Genomic DNA, 25,902 nt, shown 5'->3' on the forward strand with positions numbered 1-25,902 from the left:
GGGTGGAACTGGAAACTCTAGAAGATGAGATCCGAGGCCCAGAATGTGGGTCTGCAATCGAGTGAAGAGAAGCTGGCTAAAACCCAGTACCGCTGCCTTGAGGCGCTGGAAAGGTTATACAAATTCGATGATGTTTCAAGAACCACCAGAGCACATGCTAAGCGGGATAGGCCGGGAAGGCTGTTATCGCGGCTGTGTGAGCAGGAACACCCCAGGCACCTGACCACTGCGTTGCGTGAGGAAGATGGGAGTATATGCAGGACACAATCTGGAATCAACAATATTTTTGCTAGGTTTTACTCCCAGCTGTACAGTCATGAAGAGCAGGTTCCCCAAGAGGATCTAATGGAGACCCTCTCGCTTATGGCCCTTCCCAAGCTAGAGAATGCACAGCAGGCCACATTAGTCCAACCCATCACTGTAGAAGAAGTGCGTGATGCGATTGCTTCACTTGCTATAAGCAAAATTCTGGGAAGTGATGGACTTCCACCTGAATTTTACAAAACATATAACTCGACACTAGTCCGTGTTGCTCAAAGTCTTTGAGGAAGCCTACACTAATGGTGCACTCCCGGCAAGCATGCGGGAAACCCTGGTGGTCCCGATACCTAAACCAGGGAGCCCACAGATAAATGAGAATCGTATCGGCCCCTGGCAATGCTCAGTAATGATATGAAAGTATTGACAATGATATTGGCCGGGCGGCTCCGCAGAGTGATTGCGGCCTGATACATAGCGACCAGACAGGTTTTATTCCAGGCCAAAGCACCACCCTGAATTTGCGCCGACTGCAACACATGATTGCACAGACCAATGAATGCCCTAACCAGTGCGTGATAGTATCGCTAGATGTGATTAACCTTTAAACTGCTAAGGACGAGTATGCTCGTCCCTTTTTGCATATACTTCAATAATAGCCTGCCACTTAAGGGGTTAAAGCGTTTGATTCACTTTATTGGGAATGGCTGTTTGCAGCACTGTAGGGATTTGGGTTCGGTGAACAGTTTATAAGATGGGTGAGGATCCCATACACATCGCCGACTGCCAGAGTCAAATCTGGGAGGCAGGTGTCAGTGGTGTGGGACATTCAAAGGGGAACGCAACAGGGATGCCCGCTATCACCCATGCTGTATGTACTGGTGCTAGAGCCCCTAGTGGTCTACATAGGCCAAGAATTTCTAGAGGCCGGCATTTGGGTTGGTGGCACTAGACACTTAATATCATTGTATGCCGTCGACCTCCTGCTGTATATAGGAGAGCCGCAACACAACCTACCAATAATCATGAAAGTATTGGACAACTTTGCTAAATTGTCCAGGATATCTTTTAATAGAGAGAAGTCTTGCATTTTTCCATTGGCAGAACTTCGTGGGGTTGAGGCTGAGGCTTTGGGGCTCCGGTGGCAAGTGGGTGCCTTCCGATCCTTAGGTGTACACATCATGCACACGCCTGAAGGCATACACACACGCAACACAGTTGGGTGATACAAGGGTTGAGAAGGTCAATGTCCTTTTGGTCTAGGCTCCCACTTTCGCTGATGGGATGGTAGTGATTATAAAGATGATTGTTCTGCCTAGATTCTTGTACTTCTTTACCATTATCCACCACTATATAAATGTCTCCTTCTTCCGCTTACTGGACTCTCTGGTGTGGGGTTTCCTGTGGGGCCCATCTCATCATAGGATTTCCCTAGCAAAGCTGAGCTTACCATATAAGGAGGGCGGTGTGCAGCTCCCGAATCTGGAATGTTACTACTTGGCGGCACAACTTAGTTATGTGACGAAATGGCTGTCAGATGAGGTTACATCTGAGTCGCTACTGCTACAGCAGCTGGTGGCCTCTGCCCGCCTCAGAGAAGTCATATGGCTACCATTGAATTGCCTGGACACTATACCCTTACTAATCAGCTTGGGCAGGAAGGTGTGGCATAGAGAAATTATTGAAGATAGACTGCCCTTACTCGCCCGATGTATCAATAGTGGTGGATGTATGCAGGAACAGAGATCCGATGTACCGATAGTGGCAGATGTATGCAGGAACAGAGATGAACGCAGTGGCATGATGTTGGGAGGGCTGAGGAGTCTCTACCTGGGGCGACATGTTCAAAAATGGTAAATTTAAAGAACTGGACACTATAATTGAGCAAACTGGACTTCCTGGTGGGAAGTTCCTGCGATATATGAGAACAACAGGGTGGCTAAACAAAAACGGTCTGGGTGGTCGGAGATACCAGTGGCAACGGTGCTGTTGGTCTTAATGTATTCTCTTGAGGATGGCTGGCGACCGGTGTCTAGACTGTATTGGATAGACCTAATCCCTTGAGCTCCAAGCTAAAAACATGCTGGGAACCAGACCTAGGAGCAAAGATTGGGGAGAAGGAGTGGGAACGTATTCTCAGGTTTCCCAAGGATGTGTCCAGGAACGCCTGCTTCAATTTGTTCCAAATAAATGTGCTTCACTGCACCTATATGACACCTAGTAAAGTGGCCAAATTTAATAAAGGTGAACAGTAAACCTGTCCCTGGTGTCGGAGTGATTGGGCCGATCTGATACACATGTTTTGGCGTTGTGCTACGGTGCAGGGTCTTTGGTCCTGGGTTGAGCAGGCATGTAGGAAGGCTGGGGTCACAAGATATTCCTGGAATCCATTGGAGTGCCTGCTATATGCATACCCGAGAAATAGTAAACACAAGCACATCATTAATTTTATGGATATGGCATGTATCCTTGTTAAGCGTTGCATTGCCATGTCCTGAAAGTTGGCTAGGGGTCCATAATATTCACGCTGGTTTAGGGACTTTGAAACTTGGGCTGAGGCGGAGACCAGAGTGTGGGCCAGGTCGGCACAGAACCTAGACGCTGCTTCGGGTGGAACTTATGAGTCATGGAAGCAGCTTGTATGGGATATGTTTCACCCCTTAGATGATAAGCCACTTACTTTCTTTTTTTGCCTTATCGCCAGCTCTAATAATCCAACACTCCCAGACTGAGTGGAATCTGGTTACCATAGCCCTGCTATGTAGGATTGGTATATTGTTGGTATTTGCCCCGGACCTGACCACAGAGCGGATACCACTAAGACCCAGTTGACATGCGTGGAAAACTGTTGTTAAGTTGTTTGACTTGATTGTTTTGCTTGCTTATTTTGATAGTATCCAACAAGTAAGCAAAATGCATACCTGTAACTAATGCACAATTATTTTTTTACCACTAATTGCTTACTACAAACAAATTTGAAAATAAATGACGTTGTCTGGCATCTGTGACAAAGCATTCAAAGCAGTGGCAGCAAGACAATGCCCTGTAATATAGCGCAGGTCAGTGGCTGCTCATTAGAACTGTATTTTTACACTGGTGTGATAGCGCAGCAAGTAATGCATTTGCCTTGGATATATGGTGAGGTTCAGCAATGATAAGTGTGACACAGGTAAGGGACAAGCTTGAAACATGGTTTGCTCTGTGTTAAATCAGGAAAGGGGTTATGCCAAATGACTACAGGAACAAGAGGGGCATCTAATAAAACTGTGTTGGGATTGAGCAACACAAAGTGGGGTTTTCTAGGTTCACCAACACAAAATCATAAAGTGTATATCCTATTTCTATTCCTTGCCCATCTAAGGGCACCTTATCCTGCAAAGCAATGGGCCAATAAGTGGGCAACAGTACGATCTAAAACATAATTCTATCAAACCCTTAGTCTCCGGGCTTAACATGTTTAAACCAAAATGTCCCTACTTGTGGCCAACAAAAGCGTTCCAAAGCTGATCTACAAATGTCCAACTGTATGCAACAAAAATACAAAGTTTTCCTGGAAGGATTCTTCCAGATCTTGCTCACAGTATGTACCCTTCTTTGGACTTCTTGCTCCCATGATACATCTCTAAGACCTCTCCTAGGTCTCGGGGTCAGACTTCCCATTTATGCCCTCCTTCTGCACCTCAGGTTTCCAAACTCCACTGCACGGCTTCTTCAGCTTCTCTCTCTGTACTGTTGGGACCACCTGCCAACCTTAGGCGCCAGGCTCATGTTGGACCCCTGTCCTGGCGCCTTAGGCGCCAGGCTCATAAAGCTAGACATGTGTTCAAGTGTTTTAATGTGCACTTACCTGATGCAGACCATGCTGCTACATCCAGGCCCTCTTGAGGCCTGAATGGAACTACTTTACCTGTGGGACTACTTTCCCCTGGGTGTGGTCGGGGAAGGATACATACCTGATCGGTGGGAGGATACATACCTGGAATTTCTTCCAAAGCTATTTAAACCACGCCCGATCAGCAACTCACGCTTCGCGTTGTTCTGCTCCTCGCAGCTGGACGCTCACCGTGTCAGCTCCTGCATCTGGACTTCAGCCACGCCTGTCAGCATCCTGGGTCACCTGCTAAGAGAGAATTGGAGAGAAAGAAGACCTTACCTGCTAAAGCTGCATCACGGAGACATAACACCGACAATCCTGAAAGGGAAGACATCATTTTAAAAGCATTTCGCTGCAGCGCTGCATTTCACTCACCTTTCCTGGGCACCTCCATATTCTGCAGCGATCATCCGGATCCGCAGCCACTTCCCAGAGCCTAGAGAGAAAAAGACAAGAACACAAGGTGAGAGAAGGAAGGGAATAGGAAAAGCTCAGTTTCCTTCTAAGACTTACCTGTTGGGTCATTCCCATTTCATTTCGGGTCCTGCCGCTTCCTGGCATTCTGGACCCCGGCCCTTATGGGGAAAAAAGACAAAGATATTGAATGAGCGAATGCAAAGACATTACCCGAACGCTCATCCAGAACTTACCTGTCATTTACTGGAACTGCACGTTTCACTTCGGGTCGGCGCCATATCTCCGGCATTCCGAACCCCGGCCCCTAAGGGGAAAAAGACATAAGCGTTAGCGCTTGCTGCAATAAGACAAATGAACATTATTATTAAGCTTGAACTTTTGAACTTGCTACAGAACTCTTACAGCGCCTTACCTGAATAGTCAAGCTTATTTGAACTCCCATCAAACCTCAATCCAGTGAAGTAACTGGGTTTCAACGCGCCCCTGCATCAGAAGCAGGATGGAGAACTCATCCTTCCAGACCCTAAGGTGAGACTTCACGGGGAATCGAGGAAGGGTATCGTGGAGGGTTGGAAGGGAGTGGGAGGCTTGAGCATTATTCCGTCAGTAGGTAATACTTCCTTTTCACACACAGGGGAATATTTCTGCGAGCCAGAGAGTCCATCTTCAGAGTCCTGCGCTTCACCATTGAAGAAGCATCAGCACTCGAAGCCAGACCTGCGCCTCCGTGGGAATCAGGTGAGCGTGACAGAACGCGAAGACAACCCACAATTTCCCACCCGGGCGCTATGGAGACTTCCGAGACAGATCAGCTGGCCCAGCTTTTGGGGGAATTACGGGCAGAAGTGCACTCAGCCCGCCAGGAGACTAACGCTCTCAAAAGAGAACTGATCCTATCCAAGGAAAGAACGGATGACCTGGCCAAAAGGTTATTGCAGGCCCAGGCAGGGCACACTCCTTTACCTAATTCCGGAGGTACTTCCACATCAATGGGTTTGAATAACCCGGTACAAATCAATCTACCTGGACACATGCCTTTGGCCCCGCCTGAACGTTTTGCGGGGGATCCCAAGAAATATGCCGTCTTTATGAACCAATGTCGTTTACACTTTCTATGCAGACCCGGGGCCTTCCCTAACGACCAGACCAAGGTAGCCTTTATACTATCTTACCTCAGTGGCAGTGCTGCCGATTGGTCTATTCCATTGGTAAATCAGGATGATCCCATTCTCCAGAATTTTCAGGGTTTCCAGGCCAGCATGGAAAGATTGTTTGCTCGACACTCTCAAGGACAGGCCCTTGATAACGAACTGCTATCCTTACGACAAGGTAATCAGGATCTCCTGTCCTACGTTGCCACCTTTAATAGACTGGTTGTGGAAACTGGATGGCCAGAAAACAAAAGGATCACATTGTTTCATCGAGGCCTGCGCGGAGAGCTTAAGGATGTTCTAGCTCAGATAGTAGATCCACCCCAGGTCTGCGCAGACTACATAGACTTGGTGGTTCAACTTGATCACAGACTTCAAAATAGAAAAGCAGATCGGTTCAAGTACGAAACCCGAGTACCGAGCAAAACCCACGCTAACTCCAAGAGTACCGACGTATCCGAACCTATGCAAATCGGCGGTGTTAAAGGACCATTAACGCAGAAGGAACGAGAGAGAAGGCGGCAAATGCAACTTTGTCTGTATTGCGGGACTTCCGGTTACTTTCTTCGAAATTGTCCGGTTAAACCACCTAAGAAGGTGGTTGGAGCCACTGATAACGATTTATTGACACCTGATTCGGGAAACGACCTAGCCCGACAAGCATAGGGGTCCGCTTGCCGAGCTTGAAAACAAACTCTTTGACCTCGCATTTCGTCATGCCAATGGTGCTCGTGGAACCAAAACAGCCTCAGCTGTTGCATGCTATAAAAGCATACATCGACAGTGGAGCTATTGGAAATTACATAGACCGTGAATTGGCTTCCAGGATTAAGCTCCCTCTCCGCCCGAAAGTAACCCAAGATGTCATTACTACAGTAGATGGAACCGAAATAGCCTCAGGGCCTGTAACGCATTCCACTGTTGAAATGACACTGGTGGGTCAGGATAGACATCGGGAAGCAATCGTGTTTGATGTGATCAAGGCCCCACAATTTCAAGTAATTCTTGGAATTCCTTGGTTAGAAACACATAATCCCAGAATTGACTGGCGAGCAAAGAAGATAAGTTTTCCTGATTGTGAACCAACTTGTTACCCAAGAAATCCAGTTATGGGTCTAGCCTCAGCAACTTCCACCCCTGTACAGCTACCGTCAGAATACCAAGAATTCCAAGACGTTTTTCAGAAAGAACAGGCTAACACGTTACCTCCCCATCGGTCTTATGATTGCCAAATCGATCTGGTACCCAATGCTCAACTACCTTGTATTAGGATTTATGCTCTTACGGAACCTGAGAACCTACATTTGCGTCAGTATTTAGATTAGTACCTAGCCAATGGTTTTATTCGCCCGTCCAAGTCTCCTGTCTCCTCAGCTCTGTTCTTCGTGCCGAAAAAAGAGGGCGACCTTAGAACATGTATAGACTATCGCGCCTTAAATCAAATAACGATTAAGAATCGTTATCCTCTGCCCCTGATCCCTGAGCTTATCGACCAGGTGAAAGACGCTCGTGTGTACACCAAGTTAGATCTCCGAGGAGCTTATCACCTGGTGCGTATAAAAGAAGGCGACGAATGGAAGACTGCATTCCGCACCAAATTTGGGCTCTTCGAATATCAGGTGATGCCCTTCGGTTTGTGCAATGCACCTGCCGCCTTTCAGTACTTTATGAATGATGTTCTTCGGGAACTTATCGACGTCTGTGTCATTGTTTATATTGACGACATCCTGGTGTACTCTTCTTCAGAATCCGATCACAGAAAACATGTTAGGGCAGTTCTTGAGAAATTGCGCCAGCACAAACTATTTGCAAAGCTCGAAAAATGCGTTTTTCATACCACAGAAGTGGAGTTTCTTGGATTCATCCTGACACCTCAAGGAGTCCGAATGGACTCGCGAAAGGTGGACGCCATCCTCAAATGGCCATCTCCTGGCTCAGTGAAGGGAGTTCAGAGCATGCTCGGCTTCGCCAATTTCTATCGAAGATTCATCCCGGAATTTTCCCGAACAGTCCAACCCATCACAGCTCTCCTAAAGAAAAACAAATGCTTTGAATGGACTCTTGAGGCCGAACAAGCCTTTCAGGACCTGAAAACCAAATTCACCTCTGCACCTATATTGAAGCACCCGCACCCAGATCTCCCTTACATTGTGGAAACCGACGCATCCAGTTCGGCCATGGGAGCTGTCCTGTCGCAAAGAGACCCAGAAACTAACCAACTACACCCTGTGGCCTTTTGGTCCAGGAAATTTTCTCCTCCTGAAATCAACTACGCAATTACCGACAAAGAGTTACTGGCTATTAAATCTGCTTTCAAGGCTTGGCGTCACTACCTTCCCGGGGCAAGACACACCATCACCGTAATTACGGACCACAGAAATTTACAGTATTTAAAGACGGCCAAAGCTCAATCTTCACGACAACTCCGATGGGCTCTATTCTTTGCGGAATTTGATTTTGTAATTACCTATCGCCCTGGCTGCAAGAATGGTAAAGCGGACGCCTTATCCCGGATTGGCATGGAAAAACCCAATTCGAGTTTAGAACCTGTGCCAATGATACCTGAACAAAGAATCTTAGGCCTAACTTCATTGCAAACTATTGAGGACATCCAAACGCAAGTAAAACAACTTCTAGACTCTTCAGCCTTACTGGAATGGAGTCAAAAGGGTCCTCATTACACCGTTAAGGATGACTTACCCTACTTCCAGGAGCGGTTGTTTATGCCTAGTAAAGAATTGCAAGAACTTGTTATTGCCCATCATCATGAATCATTAATGGAAGGACACCCTGGTATCACTAAAACGGAGGAAAAAATCAAACGCCACTTCTGGTGGCCTTCTTGGAGAAAAGACATAAAGTCTTTTGTATTGTCTTGCGGAATTTGCGCCCAAAACAAGGGTCAAAAGAAAAGGCCAGCCGGCCTACTTCAACCCTTGGATATTCCAGCGGCACCATGGCACACCTTGCCAATGGACTTTATAACTGAACTGCCTCCTTGTGCTGGTTACAACACTATCCTTGTAATTGTGGATCTATTCTCCAAAATGGCCCACTTTATCCCTTTAAAAGGTTTGCCTTCAGCTTCCACCTTGGCCAAGGAATTTCTGGAGAATATAGTTCGCATACATGGTTTCCCTTCCATATTAGTCTCGGATCGTGGAAGTCAATTTATCTCCCATTTTTGGAAGAAGTGTTGCCAACTAGCACAAATAGATGTGCGGTTATCCACCAGCCACCACCCCCAGACTGACGGACAAACCGAGAGAACCAATCAGACTCTCGAGCAATATCTTCGGTGCATGTTACACCAATCCGAGTTAAATTGGAAAGACATCCTTTGGATCGCAGAATATGCATACAGCAATTCAGTGCATTCTGGAACCGGACAAACTCCTTTTTATACTTTGTATGGTCACCATCCTCGGACCTCTGATCTAGATCCACCCCTGACCCTGGAAATGCCCGCAGTAAATCATCTGCATTCCACAATAACCCGAGCCTTCAAAGAAGCTGCAACTCATTTACAGCAAGCCAAGAAAAAGTATAAAGAAAACGCTGATTTGCACCGAAGTAAAACTCCTCCTTACCAAGTAGGAGACCAGGTATGGCCAGCAACGAAACATTTACCCCTCAAGGGCCCGCGAACCTTCAATCCCAGATTCATAGGACCTTATCCCATCAAGGCTATAATCAATCCCGTGGCCTTTAAACTGGATTTACCGTCTAACATGCGTATTCATCCAGTTTTTCATGCATCACTTTTGAAGCCAGTACAACCAGGGACGCGACTGTCCAAGCCTCCAGACCCAGTTCAAATTGAAGGGGAATTAGAATTCGAAGTTAAAGACATTTTAGACTCCAAGGTGTTAAAGTCCAAACTCTTCTATCTTGTTGACTGGAAGGGATATGGACCTCAGGAGAGATCGTGGGAGCCTAGTAACCATGTTCACGCACCTCGATTAATACAAAGGTTCCACCGGAGATTTCCGAACAAGCCAAAACCCCCGGAGAGAACAACCTTGGGAGGGGCCTTGAGGGGGGGTACTGTCATGATGCCTACCTCCAAGGAGCCAGGTCCGACCCAGCAACCCCAGAGGCAGGCATCATTCCCCCCAGGGAAGTGCCAGCGGGCCCAAGCTGGGGCCCTTTGGACACAGTCCTGGCGCCTTAGGCGCCAGGCTCATGTTGGACCCCTGTCCTGGTGCCTTAGGCGCCAGGCTCATAAAGCTAGACATGTGTTCAAGTGTTTTAATGTGCACTTACCTGATGCAGACCATGCTGCTACATCCAGGCCCTCTTGAGGCCTGAATGGAACTACTTTACCTGTGGGACTACTTTCCCCTGGGTGTGGTCGGGGAAGGATACATACCTGATCGGTGGAAGGATACATACCTGGAACTTCTTCCAAAGCTATTTAAACCACGCCCGATCAGCAACTCACGCTTCGCGTTGTTCTGATCCTCGCAGCTGGACGCTCACCGTGTCAGCTCCTGCATCTGGATTTCAGCCACGCCAGTCAGCATTCTGGGTCACCTGCTAAGAGAGAATTGGAGAGAAAGAAGACCTTACCTGCTAAATCTGCATCACGGAGACATCACACCGACAATCCTGAAAGGGAAGACATCATTTTAAAAGCATTTCGCTTCGATCGCTGCAGCGCTGCATTTCACTCACCTTTCCTGGGCACCTCCATCTTCAGCAGCGATCATCCGGATCTGCAGCCACTTCCCAGAGCCTAGAGAGAAAAAGACAAGAACACAAGGTGAGAGAAGGAAGGGAATAGGAAAAGCTCAGTTTCCTTCTAAGACTTACCTGTTGGGTCATTCCCATTTAATTTCGGGTCCTGCCGCTTCCTGGCATTCCGGACCCCGGCCCCTATGGGGAAAAAAGACAAAGATATTGAATGAGCGAATGCAAAGACATTACCCGAACGCTCATCCAGAACTTACCTGTCATTTACTGGAACTGCACGTTTCACTTCGGGTCGGCGCCATATCTCCGGCATTCCGAACCCCGGCCCCTAAGGGGAAAAAGACATAAGCGTTAGCGCTTGCTGCAATAAGACAAATGAACATTATTATTAAGCTTGAACTTTTGAACTTGCTACAGAACTCTTACAGCGCCTTACCTGAATAGTCAAGCTTATTTGAACTCCCATCAAACCTCAATCCAGTGAAGTAACTGGGTTTCAACGTGCCCCTGCATCAGAAGCAGGATGGAGAACTCATCCTTCCAGACCCTAAGGTGAGACTTCACGGGGAATCGAGGAACGGTATCGTGGAGGGTTGGAAGGGAGTGGGAGGCTTGAGCATTATTCCGTCAGTAGGTAATACTCCCTTTTCACGCAAAGGGGAATATTCATGCGAGCCAGAGAGTCCATCTTCAGAGTCCTGCGCTTCACCATTGAATAAGCATCAGCACTCGAAGCCAGACCTGCGCCTCCGTGGGAATCAGGTGAGCGTGACAACACCCCTGTCTCTCCCAACCTTTATACCCGCCCACCCCCCAGCATGCCCACAACCTCTGCCCCACCAACAAACCGATCACCCACCCTCCCAGACCCACCTCATCCCGCCACCACCCCCTGCCCTTTCCTCGCGTCAACTCCCTCTCACATCCTCCACCGACCTCCTCTCTTGCCCTCCATAAAAACTGCACGTCTCACCCTGGCAAGAACAGTGTCAGCATCCCCATCGCCCTCCGACCCCCCTACCCTCTCACACACCGACTGCATTAAAAACACTGGAAAAAAGGAAACAAACATGGTCTCCTACAATCTCCCACTACTCCACGCCCCTCCTGTCTCGGCTCCGCACCTCAATCTCTCAGTCTACACCATCACCACCCTCCCCCCTCCTCACCCTGCTTCGAACCCCTCTCCCTTGAATTTTCACCAACCGCCACATCTAGAAACCATAATCCATTATGCCTCATCCACGAATTCCCAGTCCCAAATCAGTCTTCCCAACGGACCACCATCACACACCTGTCCAACCCCATCCTCTCCACACCCACCTCCTCCGCCCGCCTACTCTTCCCCACCACCGTCGACCAACCCGCCTCTCTCACCTCCCAAATTCCGCTCACTCCCCTCACTCCCCAACACCGCCCACCCCCACCACCCCTCCAGCCACCCACCCACTCCTCCCACCACCACCCCTACAACCACCTCAACACCCCCGTACCAAATTAATATGCATCCTTTTTAACGCCCGATCTGTAGCAAAAAAAAGACACAGCATCTTTGACCTCCTCGCCTCAGACAAACCAGACCTAATCTTTATCTCGGAAACCTGGCTCTCCGACGACTTTGCCCCTATCGCCCATGAAGCCTTCCCCCTGGACTACTCCCTCATCCCACTCAATCGACCATCTAGAGGAGGAGGAGTAGCAACGTTTTTTAAGTCACACTTCTCCGCCTCAATCACTGACTGCCAGACTAGAATCCCCTCCTGCGAATCGCTTCTCGTCAAACTATCCTCCCACCAACGTTCTCCCACAGCTTCCTAATCATCTACAGACCCCCTGGCTATGAAAGACATTTCTCAAGCAACCTCTGTGATTCGATAGCCACCATCCAAATAAACCATCCCACCCTCACTCTTATAGGGGACTTCAATATCTGGCTGGACATTCCCACCAACCCCATGACCCACTCGCTGGTCGACTGCCTAGATGTGCTTAACCTCTGCCTTCACATAAACGGCCCAACTCACACCAAAGGACACACCCTTGATGCCATCTTTAGCTCCCACGACCAGATATATCTAAGCCCCCCTACACCTATCATCTGGTCTGATCACTTAATTGTGCCTTTCACCATTCGCTCGCCTGCCCCTCTCCCCGTACTTGAACCAGAACCCCCAAATCAACGCAAATGCTGGAAGAAACTAAAAATCCTCCCTGACCTAGCCGACGCGCTGCTCTAAACTCCTCCATCAACCACCACACATAACAAACCCTTAACCGTCGACTCCTTTGACTCATGGCTCAATACCTCCTTAATCCCACTCACCCCTGCTTGCCAATACTCTGCTCACTGTGGCCCTTATCCCAGATGGTTTACACCAGAACTAAAGACTACAAAACAACTGTATAAATCCCTCGAACGCAAATGGCAGAAAGATAAAACCAACCTGTGTAGATCCACCCTGGCCCGGCACCATCGCCACTACAAAGCCGAAATCCAAAAAGAAAAAAAAGTCCACTAGAACTCTCGAATTCTCAACTGTGAAAACCCCAGCAAGGAACTCCACAAAATCATTTCTGAATTCACCAAACCAACTTGTACCACCACCCAATCGACCCCATCTCAGTCCCTCTGCGACTCACTCTCTCTCCACTTCTACACTACTGCTCTCGACAGAACAAATTCTCTCAACAACAAACTGGCCCTCATGTTCCCACCACATAATACACGCGCCCCACCAGTAACCCCCCCGCCTGCCTCAGCAACTACAACCCATCCCACTTTCGACTCGTTCACTCCAATATCAAGAGACCAATTTCTCAAACTTCTCTCTGCCCGGAAACCATCTGGATCCCCCCTTGGCCCCTGCCATGCCTCAATCCTCAAAGAAATATTCTCATCCACCTGCGCAGGAGAGTACGCAAGAACCATCATAAATGACTTCCTCTCCTCAGGAATCTTCCCCGACGCCTTCAAAACTGCTCATGTCAAGCCTTTTCTAAAAAAACCTTCCCTCGACCCCAAAAACTACCGCCCCATCTCAAATACCAGGTTCCTTGTTAAACTCATCGATCGAACCCCATACTCCCAACTAAATGCCTTTGTCAAATCCAACAATCTCCTAGACCCTGCACAATCAGGCTTCAGACCTCGACACTGAACAGAAACCACTCTGACCTCAATCTGGGATTATCTTAATAACACTGCAGACTCTGCAGGATGCGCTGCACTAATCCTTCTAGACCTCTCTGCCGCCTTTGACACAATCAACCACTCAATCCTCCTTGACTGCCTCCACTCCCTAGGAATCCGTGGAAACACTCTCAAGTCGATAGCATCCTTCCTCAGCAATAGGAAACAAATGACCCGCCTCTCCACCTTTGCTTCCGCCGCCCAACCTGTCAATACCGGTGTTCCACAAGGAGCATGCCTATCAGCCCTCCTGTTCAACCTCTATATGTCCACCCTCCCAGGAATAATCCGCCTGCACAATATCCTGTGCTTTAACTACGCTGATGACACCCAATTCATCCTAAAACTCCTCAACTCAAAACCCAACTGTCAGCCCGACCTCGCAGCCTGCCTCCTCGGCATTGATCGCTGGATGACCACAAACCACCTCCTCCTGAACCTCCTAAACCCCACTAAAACTGAAATCATGGTATGTGGCAACACCAAGCTTCTCCCCTATCCTCATCATGTCCAGGGCATGTTCAGTTTCCCCTTAATGCACACTTAATTTGGTGATCAGCAAAGTATTGGATAAATATGGTAGCAGCTTCAGGTGGTGGTTCTGTGGCTTTATATGTGTTTCAGAATGTCAGTGCCTTCTTGGCTTCTCTATAATTGGCTCTCACCACTCTGTGTGATTCCATGTCTCCCGTGGCTTGGAGAGTGGACTGCCTTCGTGTTTCCACCTGACTTTAAGGCTTGAAGTTACATTGCTTTCTGTCTCTCTCTTGCTAGTAAGTGAAGGGAATGAGACTCTTGTGGTCTGTGAAATTCATGGGAGCACGACCGGACACAGAGGACTTTTTTGTGGTTCCCTGTTTAAAACCGCAAATGTTTATCAGATGGTCTGAAAGGGTTTTTTAGAAAAATTGTCTCTGTAAATAGGTGATGTCTGGAATTTCCACAGTATAGAAGGGGAGATGCACCAACTCACTACAGATATCTTTGTGCCACCTGTAGTAAAACACTGAACTGGGCTGACTCAGCCCTTCACCTTTCATTGGTCTTTACATTGGGAAAAACCCCCCTTGTTCAGAATATTTAGAAACATGAAGCATCCAGCATGAAGGACAATTAAAAAAATTCATATGCGTCAATGTTTACTGAACATCATGCAAGGCAACATCGTCAGGCTACAGTTCCTGGAATGCATAGGAAATGTGCTTTCCTCTGTCATTAGGGATTGAACATTGCCTTAAAGACATCAGCAAATCTGTGATAATTGAAATTCTTTGAGTTACATAGACAGTGTGGATCAACGTCTTTCCAAATTTTTAATGCACAAAGCTCCCCCAAAAAATTCTCTGAATCCGTATTGCCTGTAGACTGTTGGGAGGTCAACAATGAGCAGTGGCAGGTGGGGTGCATCACAATGCAGCCTTGTGTGAGAAACCTGAAGGTGTCTGACCTACTAGTCCATGGGGATCTGTCATCCAGGTGGCCAGGACATGGCCATCGCTATTGGATCCAGTTCCTGGGGGTGGACCAGTGCGGGGGGATCACCTGGATGGGGGTCTTCGGGGAGTGGAAGTGGGACACCGAAGGGTGAGACGCGGTACCCTCTTCCTTATGACACCTTTTCCCCATCCTACCCCGTGAGATAATTAAAAACTCTACCCACCCTCCTTTCCCGGCACACACGTGAAAGACAACGGACTACCACCAGAGCTGTTTACCTGACATGTCCCAACACAAGGGTCAGGCAGAGTCAGGCAGTTGCCGATGGCTACGCACATCTGACTGCCCTTTCTCTTCCCCATAGAATAAAACGCAAAGCACAAGAGCACACTTTGAGCAAGTCCAACCGTACGAGGAGGCAGCTATTCCACGACGGCATTTCAAACGGAGGAGAAAGGTGGCAAGACCTGAAAGGACGACAAGGAAGGAATTGCCCATGCCCCTTTCAACCCAAACCCGCAAAGCCTCAAGAAAACGATTATAAGACCGGGAACTACAGTTGGCGTATGGTGTGACAGGTGTCAATGGTACATGGGGCCCTCCCGCATTGATAGCCAGGGCGGGGAGAAGCGGTTGCGGCCGTGGTACCGTTCTTAACTCCAGAGGCAAGAAACGCCAACGAGTTCAGCACAGCTGGTGAGTCTGAGAGAACTGATAGTAGACCGAACTGTTCTGGACCCAAGGTTGCAAGCAACAACATTGTATGAACAAAGAACTTATGTGTATTTGAACTTTAAAGAAAACCCAGCTAAGGATCAGATACAGAGTGGTCCTGCAGTAACATGGGTGCTCATTCGAAGAACTCTGGCTGGAGCCTTTTGTTGAAACTACATGAACCAAGGGGCCTTAGGGGAGGCTGGCGTGAGGTGTCAAAGTGGTCATACGAGGGTCAAACAAAACCCAGTACAGTTGAAAGTCTTTGACACATGGAGGAATCAAAGTGAACTGTGTTACTGGGGCACATTTTAACCCGACTGAGGGATGCCTATGAATTATGGTGACCAGTAACACAGCTGAGAACTTTGTGTTAATAGAACTGTGTGAAGCCTGGCTGGGTGCTTTAAGGAAAGCCTGACTGGGGGCTGATACCCTGACTTGGGTAAGAAAAGAAACTAAAGGGTCTAGAGTGACTTTTTTGTGAACTGTGGCAAGTGTGAACCTGACAGAGGGATAACCAAGGGAAAGGCTAAGGGAAGCGAGTCCCACATTGTGATAAAACTAAGTGAACTGAGATAAATTGGCAAGTGGGAATACGGCTGAGGGATGCCTGATAATTAGGGTGAACAGTACTACACCCGTGAAAATTGTATTGACAAGCGTGAACCCGACCGAGGGATGTCCACAGTGAATCATTGTTCAAAAAGACATTGAGACTCTTGAATGATGCAAGATGATGATATTCTGAATGAAAGGCCGTAGTGAACCCGACTGAGGGAGGCTAGCGTTGAAAGAAGGATCGGAGCCTGGTTGAGGGGCTCCAAGGGTGAAGAATAATCGTCTGATGCCAAGATTAATTGAAGGAACTTTTGTTTTGTTGTTTATGGAACATCAGGCGCTCTGAAGCAACAGACTTTGCGTGAAAGAGACGAGACTTGGCCACAGAAGGCCCTGATATTGTTGAAAGGAACTGTAAGCTCATGTCAGAGAAGCCCAGAAGTGTGCTCTGCTCAAGAGTCCCGCCTTGCCCCATGTTAAAAACGTGGGCAAGGGAGACGTCGGTCATAACATCCTGACTTAACATTTTGTGAACACTTCTTTCTTTTCTTGTGAACATTATCCCACACTATTTTGTAGCATAGCGTTAAAGATTGGCAATTGTTTTCTTTTAGTATAGGCCCTTTTTGTTTGACTGGACTCCACTTGGACTGTATTATTATTATTTGATGGTCGTAGCTTGCTCCCATCTTAGATATAGGTTTAGATTTTTATCTCACCCATTGTTACAGGTTAATAAACACCCTTGAACTGTGATCACTTGTGTCTGTTTTACTATTGCCACCATGAGTTCCTTACACTTGTAATCGTGAGCTAGCACTATATATTCCTAACTCTTTTGTTCAATATGAATGCAGTGCATGGCGTCTGTGCCCCACCACTGAGAATTGACAATGGGCCTCATTACGACCCAGGCGGTAAGTTACCGCCTGGGTCGTACCTTTACCACCATGGCGTAAACTACGTTTACGCCATGGTGGTTGGCGGACTTACCGCCCCATTCCGAGGTCGGAGGGGCGGTAAGTCCCCAATCCCCATTTACCCTTCCCCATTCCCATTTTTGCCCCATAGGGCATAATGGGAGTGGGGAAGGCGTTAATTACGCCACCGTAAATTACGGTGGCGTAATTAACAACATGGTCCCTTAGCGCCATGGATTTTAACACCTGCTAAAAGCAGGTGTTAAATCCGCCATGGCGCTAAGGGACCTCGGAATCAGGCGGTAAGGGTCGGCGCTGTTTACGCTGCCGTAAACCCCTTACCGCCTGAGTCGTAATGAGGCCCAATACCTTTGTTCACCAAACAGTAGTCTCATCTACCCCACCCACTTGAATTGGGCCCCATCATTTATGTTGTGACCCTGGCTTCTGCAGGCACAGGTCCTAGCAGCCATATACACTTTTGAATATGTTATCAATAAACAGAACAGCGTTTTCTTAAAAAGAAAAAATATTTTAAAGTAAAAAATCAACTCCCATAAGGGATACCCATTTAACTGAAATAATATATCTTTACTGCCAAAGAAAGTATTTGTGGAGCCCCTTTTACAACGTCATTTTCAAGGTGGCAAATGTTAAAAAGCTGCACCACAAGGGTTGGTGCCAGAGAATTCCATGCTTGCCACAATTTCTGGTGTGAGTGGCATCAATGCACCTCAAATGGATTTCCCTGGAATATCTCTTCCAGAAAAAAACTGGCGCACTCCATGCAACTTCATGGTGAAGATGGATTTGGAGGGGTCACTTCCTTTGAAGATCTCTGTGGTGCACGTATGTGAAAAGGGGAGATGCAAACGAGTTTAGCACATGCACTCGGTGAAGGGTCCAGGCTTAGCTGATCACATGTTCAGAAGGATCTGAAAATCTAGAAAGAACCTGACCAACCTTATATGGCACAGGTTATGCTCTTCTGCATGGCTAATTGGTAGGTCTCAAAATGAACTCCTGAAGTGGAATGATCAAAAAATGTAAAATCCTGAGCATAGAAGCCTTCAGATCTCAGCACATCTATTAGAGTACAGTTGTATGTGTTCTTTGCAACAAAGCCATGAAAAAGATTAAAGGTGAGTCGGAGGATACCAGGGAGAGTATAATTGGCCACCACTCATACAGTGCTGGGTCTGAAGAAAGCAATGTGTTCTTGCTAATGTACACTAATTAATGATGATTATCCTCAGTTAATGGTCAAGTTTACCAGAGTGATCCTAATGGAATGTACCCTTTAAGCCAGAGCACAGAAAACAATTGCAACTTCCAACTATTCAGTAATTGTTGATTGGGAGAGAACGCTCAGATGTGGAGTCTGAGATTAAAAAAAGACTGTGCCTAATTACGAGTTGGGCAGAGCAGAAACAATGCACTGGAATTACCACATACTGCTGCATTCCTGCACGGCCCCAACTACAAGTTTGGCAGAAAGTCAGAGAATTCACCTCCTGCCATGAGCTGGTGGTAAATCCTCTGACTTTCTGTCCATTTTTGGTGGAACTACCACGTCAGAATTTCTGCTGCATTAATTCCTCTGAAAAAACCCCATAGGGTCCAATGGACTCTGAAAAATGGGGATTTACTCTGCCCCTTGTAATGCAGCAGTAATTCCGCCGGACTATGTGGCGGCAACAGAAACACAGTTTGCTGGTATCCTGGCAGATTTTCCACTAGGATACCAGCAAACTCGTAATAACCCCCAATGTGAGTCTTGTCCCATAAAGACAAAATATTAACTGCATCAGAGAATCATGTACAGATCATTAGGTTTGCAGTGAGCATGGTAGTAACCACTTGAGAATGGTGCTAACCACTAGAGAATGGTGGTTATTACTTAAGAATGGTGGTAACCACTTGAGATTGGTGGCAACAGCTTGGGAATGGCCATAACCACTTGAGAATGATGGTAACCACTTAACATGAAAATGAGTAAGTGACTAGAAATATAAGGCAAATATAGACTTGGGGCCTGATGTCATGGTGATGTTTGCTTTCTATGGCTATGGTATGTATATTAACACAAGCATAACTATTTCCCATTTCTCTCACAGGGCATCACAATGTCAGTTTGATCGTAGACCAAGACTATGGACGGTATGTCACCTTTGACCAATCTTTACAATGATCTGATATACTTAATGTTTACTATATCTATTATTCGAATGGATTGTGTCCTCCCACATATTCCTCATCTTAGATATATCCTTACCTTCAGCTTTGCTGCTTCGGAAGATAAGGATATATCTAAGATGAGGAATATGTGGGAGGAACATCCAATCGAAAGAACATTACAGTTGGTAAGTAACTTGTTCTTCGAATGGATTGTGTCCTCCCACGTATTCCTCATTTTAGATATTACCTTCAGCTTTGCTGCTTCGGAACGAAGCAGCAAAGCTGAAGGTAAGGATATATCTAAGATGAGGAATATGTGGGAGGAACATCCAATCGAAAGAATGTTACAGTTGGTAAGTAACTTGTTCTTCGATTTGCCTCTCACTTAGATATAGCTTTGTATGACTACTGATGAAAAATGTAACATAATCAAGTAAGACTAGGAGTAACACAATCAGGGAAATACCACAAGAACAACAGTCTTGAGTAATACTCACTGTGATTAAGACCCCAATTTAAACTATACGAAAAGGGTTGCTGCCACATCCTGATTCAGGGGCACAGCTAGCCACAGCTCTGTCTTCAATCGAGAGTCTGGTGAAGCTGCAGTTCAGGTGTCCAGACTCAGTCAGCTGCTGGTCCATCTCAGTGCCGGTGTTCTCGCCACTTCATGGTCAGTGCTGAGACCTGGCACTGCAAGGCTTCCAGCTGTCAGAGAGGTTGAAGATTGTTGCAAGGCTGACCCTTTTGAGTTGAAAGCAGCAATGCAATTGTGATCCCACTCTGATGGCTGGGCATCCAGTTTTTCACCTTCAAAAGGATCTTGGATAGGAGTTGGTTACAAAGGGTTAGCTCCCACCCAATCACCGGGTCATCATATTTGTTTATTCCTTTTTTTTTATAGTGCTGCCCTTGAATTTAATGGGGAATTAAGAATATGCTATGATGCCCGTGCCTCAAAAGCATGGTTGTTTTTATTTGAACATGGTGGTTCTGTGCATCAAAATTACATTTTCCAGGCTTGACCCTGGACAAAGATTACAGATTTGGATTCAGCCTTGAATGTAGACACCAACTGAAAATATTACTATCTAATCATGGTCACTATAGCCTTATACTCCCCGTTCTGGCAGTATTTGCCTACCTGATTAATCACTGGAATATGGTTTGACAGAGAACCAGTGGGCAAACTAGGCAGGACAAAAGCAGAAAATTACCTGGTCCATTCTCATGGAGATGGCACAGTGGATTTAGCAAACTCTGGCAGTCTTTCCATCCTGTTGTCCTCTCAGCCTTTGATATGATTGGCCACCCCTTCTACTACAGAGACTCTTAAGTATCAGAAATCTCTACTCAATCTCATCTCTACCACCAGGACTGTAATCTGTAGAGTGCCCCTAGGGCTGACCCCTGCCCCAGTGGCCTCATTATAAGTTTGCCTGGTAATTCCGGCGGGATATCAGCAAACTGACCTACTGTTTCCACTGCATGATATCAAGGAATTTCCGGGATATTACAGGTGGCGGAAAGGGCAGTAAATCCCCATTCCATGGAGTCCCAGAGGACTACATGGAGGGGATTGCTGGTATTGCCGGCACTAGTATTATTGCTATTATTCTCCACTGGTGGGGGCCTGATTTACCTCCAGCACTTGTCTGGAGGTAAATCAGTGACCCCCACCGGCAAACTTGTAAATTTGTGTTGCAGTAAAAGTGACGGTCACGGAATTACCATATTTTTTCCTGCATTGCAACACTTGTAATGAGGCCAAATGTATACTATCAGACAAATAATGAACAAACAATAATAGAAAAAATAATGAACATACTAAGGGAACTAGAACCATGTGAAAAAAATATATATCTCTTATGTCACACTCTGTGCCACCTTTTAGTACCTAAAGCCACAAAATTGAATGTTTTTAAAAGCATTATATATTGCTTCCTCTCCTATACATTTACATTTAAGTGGTATTGTAGAGTTACTACATTTTAATAGAGACCCACCACACTGGGCTCTAAAACAGATGGCACAGTCACATTTTTCAGACCTTTCACAAACAGATGTCGTCTTGAGTCAATTACACAAAAACAGGGTGTATATGCAGAATTACATAAACAATATAACCAAAGAAATAGCAACATTTAGAACATTCTTGAAGTTCTCAAACTTTTAATTAAAATACTTAAAACAGTATTAGTCTGGGTACAGGTTGTACTTTTGAACCAACGTGTTTCATTTTCCATGTTGGCGTGGCTGCAGCTGTCTCAATGAGGCATTTCTTTATTTGGAAATTCTGAAGTGTCAATGTGATTAATATACATTGTAGCCTCTTGGTTTAGGGGTGGCGATTTCTTGTGCATCCATACTGAGGTTTCACAGTGTTTATAATTGGCAAAACAGATGTTGGTTGTTGGTGGCCCTGTTTAAGTTACATTGTGCAAGGAAAATTAACACATCAACAACGTTGCATATGGTAACTAATTTGTTATGCTCCAGTCTTGTTAACTGCTGCTGGTAAGAACACTGGATGTCACATTGTCCACTACTGAGTTATTTGTCTCTCTAATTCTGTACTATAAGTCATGGATAACCTAGATCTGTGGACAACATGGTAGAGAGACAGGGATCCTTTTTCACACTTACAGAGGCAAAATACAGAATTGCCTGGTCGAGACCCTGTTGTTCTCTGATGTCACCAAGGGACTGGTGGGTATTAATTTCTGGATGAACACAATGGCCCTCATTACAACCTTGGCGGAGGACTCCAAGGTGAGTGGGGCGGTAATTCCCCATTCACCATTTGCTCTCCCCCATTCCCATTTTTGCCCCCATAGGGCATAATGGGGATGGGGAAGGCGCTACTTACAGCACCGTAAATTACGGTGCCGTAATTAGCTCCAAAGTCCCTTTGCGGGTTGGATTTTTATCGCCTGCTAAAAGCAGGCGTTAAACACCAACCCGCAAAGGGACACTTGTAATCAGGCGTTAAGAGTTGAGTTGTAATGAGGGCCAATCAGTCTGATGATGAAAGGGGCAAAATAGACATGTTGGTATTGTGGCCGAAATAGCTTCTTAAATCAATTAATATTCTCTTCCCAGCACACACATTCTTTGGGCAAAAGTCCCAATCCATATCATAATACGGCCCTGTGCCCCACTGATGGCAACCTCCTGCTACAAGTCTACCCAGACCCTTTTCCATATTGTGCCCACATTTTTGGAGCTCTCCTCACAGTGAACACGATCTGGTTCTGACCACAAGCCCTTAAGTGGGACACAAACGCTCAGCCACTGCCCAGATCAAACTGTAATTGTACCTCTTCCACCCCAAGGGGATGCGACCTTTGGCACTCCAGATGTTTTGGACTACAGTTCCATCAGCTTTATTTATTTATTTATTTATTTATTTATTTATTTATTTATTTATTTGTATTTATAATGTGCCCATACAGAATGTGTTTCCAGCCACAAAAAGGCAGGGGGAGGGGCAGGGATGACAAGACAAAAACGTTCCTACTAGGCCTTGTGACATTTAGATCGTGCAAGTGCAGTAACAAGAAGTGCGGGGGAGAGTGGAGGAGGGTAAGTGCTGCTCAGGGTGGAACGATCCATGCGTTAACCGAGTGCCGAGGAGGCCAGGTGGACAGAGAAAAGGGAATGCAGAGAGTGCATTGGAAAGGAGGTACACAAGCTAAGTGCGAGAAGCGGGGCTGGAAGGGCTCAAGGGGTGCAGGCCCAGCCAGACAGGGAGCACACAGGGAGGGGGCTCGGAAGGGCAAGTGTAGGTTGGGGTCATGGGGGTCAGGGAAGACAAGTGCAGGGATAGACTGGTCGAGGAGAGCTTGGAGCCCTGTAAGAATTTGAAGGAACCAGGCAGCCAGTCAAGAGGCAGAGGGGGGCAGTAGCAGGGGAGGGGGAGAGGGAAGGAGGAAGAAAAAAGGAGGGTCTTGAGAAGCTTCCAGAACTTAAGGAGATCCGACTCAAGTCTGAGAGGGTCAGGGAGGCAGTTCCAGAGGGAGGCACTTGCAGAGCAGAGAGATCGACCCCCCACTCTCTGCTTAGAAAAGCATCTGGCCTGCAGAGAGTTGGAACTAGAACAAAGAAGGGCTCTAGCAGGGAGGTATTTAGGGAGAGAGAGTTGGATGTAGCAGAGTCCCAGGCCCCAGAAAGCCTTGTGGATGATGCAGAGGGTCTTGAACTTGATTCTCGCAGCAACCGGGAGCCAGTGGAGAGATGTTAGGGCTGGAGCGATGCATTCCCTGAGCTTGAGGCCAAGGATCCGTCTCACAGCCCTATTCTGGATTAGTTGAAGGGGCAAAGGGAGGAGTTAGGCAGATTGAGGAAGAAGCTGTTGCAGTAGTCCAGCCTGGAGAGGACAAAAGCTCTGGAGAGATTGAGTTTCTGGGGGAAGGTGAGGGAAAGGAGAATGCCTCTGAGGAGGTGCAGCTGAAAGTGGGCCTTCTTGGCAAGGTCTGTGATGTGAGGCGAGATCGAAAGAGAAAGGAGTCGAAGATGACACCAAGATGTTTTGCCACACAGGAGGGTGAGGTGAGGGGACCCATGGAAGGCCGTCAGAGTGTAGGAGGGAAGGAGGGAGCTGGGGTCCCAATGAGAAGGATCTGTCTTACTGGCATTAAGGTAGAGATTGTTAGCAGTACACCATGCCTGAATAGCAGACAGACTGTCATGATGCATACCCCCGGGCATCCAGACCACGTCCATCAGCCCCGGGAGCAGGCATCATGTTGCCTTGAGAAAACTCAGCAACCCCTGCTAGGGGCTGTCTATGGGACATCAGTCCTGGCGCCATAGGCGCCAGGCTCATGGGTGCACACTTACCTGATGCAGACCATGCTGCAAGAAGATCCAAGCCCATGTGAGGCCTGGAAGGGACTACTTTACCTTAGGGACTATTTTGTTACTCGGGTGTGGTCGAGGAGGAATACCTACCTGGGACTACTTTGGAGGCTTTTTAAACCACGCCCGAAGAGCAGCACATGCTTCGCGTTATTCTGCATCCAGCAGCATAACGTTCACCGTGCCAGCAGCAGCATCCAGCCTTCTGCCACGCCCGCCTCGAACCTGGAACACCTAGAAAGAAGCAAAGGTTAGAACAAGAGTATTACCTGATTTCTTACCCGATCCCGGATTCATCGCATCTTCAAACCAGAGGAAAGACTTTGTTGTAAACGTGTCGCATCGCCAGCAGGAGCGCCGCTCCATACTCATCGTTCCACGCAGCATCTCTCCGATCCGGCACTGTCTCCATCTTTGCATCGCCGAATCCCGGCACCTAGGGGGGAAAAGAAACAACAAGGTGAGCAGAGAGAACAGACAGAGACAATCTCTTTAGCCGCCATATGCTTACCTGATTTTACCGCCGGAGGTATTATTCATCAGCACGCCACATCTTCTTATGCCACACCTGCAAGAAAAAGAGAAAGCAGCAAGTTTAACCCTTGGCATTATTTACCGGACAGTGTTGGGTAACACAGACTTTTACCGGAGCGCTTTCAGCTGTCAATCTTCTTATTGGGTCAAGGCTGCAAGATAAAAGAGGAATTGGACAGGAGTGAATTCCAGACATTTTGAACTCTTACGAACTATATACTTACGGTTCTTTGCCAGGACCTTTTGGAGTCAGGATTCGTCTACAACTCTTCCAAAACCTTCAGGCCAGTGAAGTAACTGGTCATCAACGCGCCCCTGCGTACTTCGCAGGATGGAGGGCTCATCCTTCAAGAATATAAGGTGAGATTGCTGAGAGGGCACTTCAAAGGTGATAGTGGGGAGGACAGTGGGGGTGCTATCACTAGAATCCACAAGTGGCTAAACCCATCTCTCCACCTGCAGGAGAATATTTCTACGGGTCAAGCAGACAAGATTAGGAGGGCAGATCCAGTCAGTCATCGCTGCACTACGCATCACGTGGGTGGAGGCCGCAGCAGTCCGGGTCCGACTGACGCCCCTCTGGGAGCCAGGTGAGCGTAACACAGACAGTCAGGGATGAGAGGAAGTGGAGGAGGCAGAGGAGGGGCGCTTGAAGGAGAGCTGAGTTTCATCCAAATAACATTGGAAGTTAGGAGAGAAGGCAGAGATCGAATGGGGTAGAGTGGCAAGGTAGATGTTGAACAGCCAAGGCGAGAGGATAGAGCCTTGAGGGACTCCACAGGTGGAGAGTGAGAGTTGAACCTGGGAAGGTCGGTCAGAGAGGAAAGATTTCAACCTGTCGAGAGCCAGGTCTGTGATGCCAAGGATATCATGGAGCCGATTTATAAGGGTGGCATGATTGACCTTATAAAAGGCCGAGGAAAGGTCAAGAAGGATGAGAATGGAAGGAGAGTTGGAATGAAGATTAGAGAGCAAGTCTTTATGGGTGTTCAGGAGTGCAGTTTCTGTGCCTCTCGAAGCTCTGAAGCCAGACTGGTGGTCGTAAAGGCAACCAGCAGATTCAGTGTGGTCGATAAGATGGGACATGGCCAGCTTCTCCAAGAGTTTGCCCAG

The 25,902-nt window shown here is 47.3% G+C and overlaps 1 protein-coding gene across 1 annotated transcript in view; it reads left to right on the forward strand.

Annotated features, from left to right (window-relative positions):
• LOC138498459 (fibrocystin-L-like) overlaps positions 1-25,902 on the forward strand; it is a 1,772,245-nt gene that overhangs the window by 284,896 nt on the left and 1,461,447 nt on the right. The window contains exon 10 of the mRNA XM_069622209.1: positions 19,335-19,377. Within this exon, the coding sequence (XP_069478310.1) occupies positions 19,335-19,377 (43 nt within the window). The remainder of the gene's footprint in view (positions 1-19,334; positions 19,378-25,902) is intronic.

This window comes from Ambystoma mexicanum, chromosome 5q (genome assembly GCF_040938575.1).
Source record: "Ambystoma mexicanum isolate Mex_15411 chromosome 5q, UKY_AmexF1_1, whole genome shotgun sequence".
Lineage (NCBI taxonomy): Eukaryota > Metazoa > Chordata > Amphibia > Caudata > Ambystomatidae > Ambystoma > Ambystoma mexicanum.